Source organism: Fistularia commersonii, chromosome 31 (genome assembly GCF_037954325.1).
Source record: "Fistularia commersonii isolate RoL2024-O1a breed Wild chromosome 31, RoL_Fcom_v1.0, whole genome shotgun sequence".
Classification (NCBI taxonomy): Eukaryota; Metazoa; Chordata; class Actinopteri; order Syngnathiformes; family Fistulariidae; genus Fistularia; species Fistularia commersonii.
Window position 1 is genome coordinate 6,624,560 of NC_141314.1, and position 6,551 is coordinate 6,631,110.

The 6,551-nt window shown below is 57.0% G+C and overlaps 1 protein-coding gene across 1 annotated transcript; it reads left to right on the forward strand.

Moving 5' to 3' along the window:
- The first annotated feature begins 1,655 nt into the window (after positions 1-1,655).
- On the forward strand, positions 1,656-3,733 carry tmem271 (transmembrane protein 271). Its single transcript, XM_086178702.1, has one exon. It carries the CDS (start codon positions 2,586-2,588, stop codon positions 3,351-3,353), a length of 768 nt encoding a protein of 255 aa, XP_086034828.1. The 5' UTR covers positions 1,656-2,585; the 3' UTR covers positions 3,354-3,733.
- The last annotated feature ends 2,818 nt before the right edge of the window (positions 3,734-6,551 follow it).

Here is a 6,551-nt window from a genome sequence, read left to right on the forward strand (position 1 = left end):
CTCCCCGTCTGGAGAAGGTCTGAGGGTGTGTGTTCTTCTGCGGGGTGGCGGGAGGCTGCTGCTTCACACCCATTAATATTTATAGGCCGGCGCCGCTTTTACAGGCAGACCTGTCAGGGCTCTTGTTACCGCCGCTGTAAAACTGCATCTTGGATGCTGGAGCTCCTCCGCGCCCCCCATTGGGGCTGACACACACACACACACACACACACACACACACACACACACACACACACACACGGGCAAGTTCACGGGCAAGTTAAAGTTGACTCGCACCAGGAGATCAGCCATAACATTGTTGCGTCTCTGCTGCAGGCCACCTTGATGTTTGGTTGATTACATAAACACACACACACACACACACACGTCTCATTGGGATTCTGCAGTCACAAAATTCATTGCCACCTTAAACACATTTAATGTGTCACTTACATTATGTGAGAAGACAGCTTTGCATATCCAGAGGTTCCCAGATCTGGAGGCCTCAGGTTCCTGAACTGGAGGTTTACGATTCCTGACCTGCAGGGTTTGAGTTCCTGATCTGGAGGCCTCGGGTTCTTTATTTGAAGCTTCAAGTTCATCACCCTGGGAGCTTCAGGTCCTCGACCTGGAGGCTTGATGTGCTTCACACCGGATGTGTGGCAGCCTCGGAATGCTGGCGGTGTGAAGGTCCAGCTCACGCTCATCATCCCACACGCTCAGGAGGAAAGAGGACGAACGAGCAGATCAAGGATCGAAACACCGATGAAGCGACTGCCGAGTCTTGGTTCTCCTTCCTGAGAGGTTGTCCTCCATGTTGTGGACAGTCCTGGGATGGAGACCGGCACCGGATCGCTGAATCTTCTGTGGAACGATGTCCCTCGACGTTGTGGAGATGAAGATGCGCTGGCCCGGCGGTTCCTCCTCCTCCTCCTTCTCCTTCTGCTGGAGAGCCGGCCAGCTTCCACTTCATTTGCATCGCTCTTCATCACGGTTCCAACCATCTCAAGGCTTCAAGACACCCACGTTCTGGAAAGATCCGGATCCACCGGTCAGCAGGGTGATGTAAGACGGCCGGCCGGTCCAGATGATCAACAGGCTCTCCGTGAAGAACCTCCAGCGTCCCTGGGAGGCTCGTCGTCCCGAAGGTTTCCACAAGTCCTCCAACTCCTCCTCCTCGCCGATCTGGTCGACCTTCCGACGTTCAAGAGGAGCTTCACACCTGTGGGGTCTTCAGAAGACGAGGACTTGGAAGAGATGTAGGTCTTCATCTTCACCGCATCGCGCTTCCTCACAGGACCCACATCAGCTGGAGGAGGTAGGAACGAGGGTGGGATCTTCCAGGATCTCCTTCTGTAGAAGGTACACAGCACAGGGAGGGTCAGGAACAGGAAGCCAGCAGGGTCCTCCGGGATCTTCAGGTCAGGAACCGAAAGGAAAGGTAGATCTTCCAGGATCTTCTTGTAGAAAGTTCTGACCACCATCTGGACCTCGAGCACTGGGGAGCAGGAGGTCGGATCCACCTGGAGGGCTGAAGAGAACTTGGAGACACATTTGGAGGGGGGACCAAGGGAGGAACCTCCTCTGACCATCGAACAAGCCATTCAAAAGTATCATCCATCTCCACACACACACTCAAAGAGTGTGTGTGTGCATCACTGATGACTCACCCCATATGATGGTGAGACTCCAAGGCGTCTCCTTGCCTCCACCTCTGCGTGACCCTCCATCAGCTCTGACCGGACCACAGGCCGTGGAGACGCCTCTACCTCCTCCTCCTCCTCCTATTCATCCTCCTCAGAGTCCGGTCCGCTGCCATCTGGCCGCGTTTGACTCCTCTATTATTCATACTTTTTGTGCGTGGATGATGTCCACTCAGTGTGCGTGACGCTGAGGAAGAGGAGGAGAAGGAAGGAAGGAGAGGGAGGAGGAGGGGAAGAAAGAGGAGGGGCGCTACTTAGGGAGTAGGCGTAGCGGAAGGAGCGTTAATTCCCGGGAAACGTAAAAAGCAACGAACGCCTGGGATTAATAATCCCGCGGATTAATCCGGAGAGGGGCGGCGGTGCGTTCAAAGACCGGCGCGGCGCTACTGCCCCCCCCCTTTTTTTTTTTTCTAGCGGAGCCTTTGCGGGTCAGCCTTGCACCGCAACCCCCTCTCCCCCCCGCACCCTCCGGGTGTCTCCCTCCCCTCCCCTCCCCTCCTTCACGCACAAGACACGCACGGCTCGACCCCCGCGCCTCGCACACACTCTCTCCCGGACGAGGACGCGGGAAAAAAAAAAACAACTTTGCGTGCACGGAGCGCGCCGACGCCGCACGCACCGGACCTGACCGATCATATTTTTTTTGGCGGGGGGGGGGGGGGATTATCGATTATCGATGCAATAGCTCCCCCCCTGCAGGAGGCGCTCCCGTCGTTAGTTATCGATCCGCTCCCGCGGAGCTGCGCGGGGATGAGCGGGAGACTCCGCGGCGGCGCGGACCGGCCGCTCTGAGCCGCAGGAGCACCGACGATGACCCGCCGCGGGTCCGGGGGAGCCGGCGGAGCGGACGGGAGAGGATGAGGACGGCGGCGGGGGCGTCCGGAGCGCCAGCGGGGGATCACCATGACTTGCAGCGGGACGGGGCTGTGCGCCGCGCTGTCCGGCGCGCTGCTCCTCCTGTGCGCCCTGGCCGAGGTGGCGGTGGGGCTGCGCTGCGTCTCGCTCGGAGCCGCCGTGCGGACGCACTTCCAGCTGGGCGCCGCCGCCGGGGCTTTCTACTCCGGGTTGCTGCTGGGCGCCGGCCAGGCGCTGCTGGGCGCCGCGCTTATGTGCTGCGCGGAGAAGCCCGGCTGCAGGAATTTCTTCCTCCTCGGCGTGGTGGTCTTCCTCCTGGGGGTGCTCACCGCCTTCTCCGGCGCCGTGGTGGACGGGGACGCGGCGGCGCTGGCGGAGAGGAAGCGCTCCCACTACTGCTTGCAGCCGCCGCTGGAGGACCCCGCCTGCGGGCGGCTGCGGGACTACCAGCGGAGCCTGGTGGTGTCCACGGTGCTCAGCACCCTGGAGTGCCTGCTGGGACTCGTCAACCTGCTCTTCATCAAGCGCTACAAAAGCGCGCAGCTGTCGCGGAGCCGCCGCGGCCGCCGGAGCGGCGTGGTGCTGGCCGGGGAGCGGGACCCGCAGCCGGTATCCTACATCGACCTGTGCGCGGCGAGCGCGGCGGCTGAGGCGGGCGCGGAGGCGCGGCGCGGCGGGCACCCGTGCATCGAGCTGCCGGGGTACGCGCCCTCGGACCCGGAGCTCAACCGCTGCTTCCCCTTCTCCTTCCGCCTGCCCGGCGAGCCGCCGCCCGCCTACGAGGACATCTTCCCCGCCGAGGGATGCGACACATAGCCCGCCGGAGCTCCCCTTCCACCCCCCCACCTCCTCCTCCACCTCCACCGCCGCCGCCTCCCCACTTCGTGCCGTGACAATCAACCGCTCCGCGCTTGCACACCCTCCTCTTCCTCACCCCTTCCTCCTCCATCCGGAGCAGTAGGTTTCTTTTTGGAATTCACCCGGTTGCTTCTCACGCTGGAGTTGTCACACCTGTGCGCCCCAAACCCCCCCCCAGCCCTGCGGGTGGAGGTACGGAGGGGTGACGGCGGACAGTCCTCGGGCCCCGGAGCCGCAGCCCGCTAGTCTGTTTAAAAAAAAAACAAAACAAAACAAGACAATGTTCTGAATGTTTGCTGTTAAGATTTTTACTTGTGAATAAAAAGTCTATTTAACCTGATCTGGACTCTGGGAGCTGCGACCCGTGGACGCTGCCGGGTTCTTTCCCGGAACCCCGTTACTGCCGGGTTCTCCTGGAGGATTGGCCTGTAGAACCCTGACGCTTCCGGGTTCTTTTCCAGAACCCTGACTCTGCTGGGTTCTCCTTCGGAACCTGGACGCTGACGGGTTCTCCCGCAGCCTGCGGCCTGCAGAACCCCGACACTGTCGGGTTCTCCTGCGGAACCCCGACACTGTCGGGTTCTCCTGGAGCCAACAGCCTGCATAACCTTGATTTTTCCTGGGTTCGTTTCCAGAACCCTTACACCGTCGGGTTCTCCGGCACACTCTGCCAACCCTCATCCAGATACCCAAGAGACGATCTTGAGTCCGACCTGGTCTCATATCTGGCTTCTGCATCCTGATCTTTACATTTGGGTTGGTTTTTTTTGAACACGGTCATTCCCGAGGAGGAGGAGAGCTGGGCTTACAGCTGCAAAATACAGACCCGTAGAAAACGTAGAACCCGGTCAGAACAGGCTGCTTGTTGGAGAAACTCATTCATTCATTCATTCATTCATTCATTCATTCATTCTCTACGCCGCTGATCCCAGCTGTGATTGGACAAGAGGTGGGGTTCACCCCGGACCAATCACAGGGACCCTTATAGAGACGGAGGTCGCTAAGCTGTGCCCCCCCTGCCATCGATCATGAATGAAATCAGTGTTTAGGGGTCGAAGGTTCAAACTTCATTCATTCACTAATTCAACCTCGTCGGTCCAGGCGAGACCTTTGCTCCCGTCTCAATGTTCTCCAGACGTGACCTTAGATCCTCCGTCCTTTAAAACCATCCGATTCCCCTCGAACAAACATCTCTGCGCCGCCGCTCTGACGGGGAACTTTTAAGCAGCGCTTTACCGGCTGAGTGTTCTAATCTCCCCGGATTCCCCCCCCCTTCATCGGCCCCGCTGATGCTCTGCACCCCCTTCGAGGCTTCGCCCGACGCGGGATAAAGCGGGGACAGGCTTAAAAATAAATGAATAAATAAAACAACTTCTGTTCTTCCTGCGAGAAAGAAAATAAAAAGCTGTGAGATTAAGTCCGTCACCGCCCCCAGGGGGGGAATCAGTGCCGGTCTCCTGAAAGTTTCATGGTCCAGAAAGACGTGGGAGCGGCTGATCGCCTGCCTTTGCGACGGAACGCAGGAACGTCTCCTCAAGGCCGGAGGCGTAAGGAGATGGATTCTTCAACAGAGGCAGACATGAAGTTACCAAAAAAAAAAAACGAAAGAGGGGAAGTCCAAGAGGTGCGTGGCATCCCACTGGAGGTGTGCCACACGTGTAGTCTTTCGATGACGCAAGGCATTGGGCGGATATCGATATGGATGAGTACGTAGGTTGGATTCCCGAGCTCCTCCCAGGGTCAGAGTGTCAAATGAGGTACTCTCAGTCCAGGCTGCTTCTGGGTTCCTGGCCTTCCTCCTCCTGTCCTCCTCCCCTGCCAGATAGTTCCCATCTCTGGTCTAGAGTCTAGGGATCTGTGACCTTCCGCTTCCCAGTGGTGTCCTGACATACCCCGGGTTGGTCTCAGCAGGAAGATCCCGACTACCTACATAGTCTACAGAAGAAGATCCTGACTCGTTGTGCTACGTTGCCGATGTCCTTCCAGTCCCTGACTGGAATGCTGGAACATTCTGAAGGATCCCAGGAGCTGGAAGATCCTAGAGGACCCCAGAAGATCCTGACTGTCTCAACCTGTCCCTGCATGACTACCTCTGCTCCGCTTTTAACGCTTCACCAAGTTTACGCCAGAAGATCCCAAAAGACTCCTTGCGCTGCGTTGCTGACGCCCTTCCTTTACCTGACCTCCTCAAGCCACTCCTTTCTCCTCGTAACCAAGCTGCTCTGGATCTTCTCCCCATCATCCATGATGGTCAAATGCAGAGGATTTCCTGCACGAGGTTGATGAAGTCCTCAAAATTAGAAGTTCTTGCTGGGGTGATTCAGAGTGTCTTCTGCGAGAGGGTGAGTTCCATGTCTGGTCTGTTCCTTGTCTGCGAAGGCCAGCCCGACGCCCGTGAGCCTGCGAGGGAAGCGTTTGAGATGTTTGAGAATGTCCCTTTTCTTCTCGGCCTCCTGGATGTCATCATCCTTTCGTTCACGGAGATGCTGCGATGAGGCAAAACGGCGCTTTTTATGCAAAAAAAAACAAACAAAAAAAAAAAAAAAACGCTCTGAGGTTCCACAGCTGGAGTTCAAGCAGGAGCCAAACATCTCAGGTGAAACTTGCATCCTTCTGAAGTCCTACAGATACTTAGAAACTACAGAGAAAGTAACCAAGTTACCAAGAAAGATACATATTTATAAATAATCAGACACTTTCCAGTGGGTTGTCACGCTGAGACGGTTTAGACGTGGAGAGGAGGAGGTTCGGTGAAGATCTGGGTAGAAGGATGCTGAGGTTGGAGCCGTCAGGCAGGAAGTCTGGAGGAAGACCAGAGAGGAGATTTAAGGTTTGAGAAGAAGCAGCCGCTTCCTCCCGCAGGCCAAGACATGTAGGAGGTTCACAGAAGATCCTGTATTGTTCGGACGTGTGAAGGAAGGGCTGTATGTTTCTCACCAGACATTTCAATTCACCATCTCGCACGTCATCCGGAGACGTCCAACCTTCACCTTATCATTAAGACGCCTGGACAACGTAGGGTCTCCAGTGAACTTCCTGCTTGTGTTTGGAGTGCGGGAGGAATCCGGAGAACCCCGAGGAACCCCACGCAGACGCGGGGAGAAGCTGGCTATGATATCAAAAAATAATACATTTGAATAAAAACTAGCTTTTTGC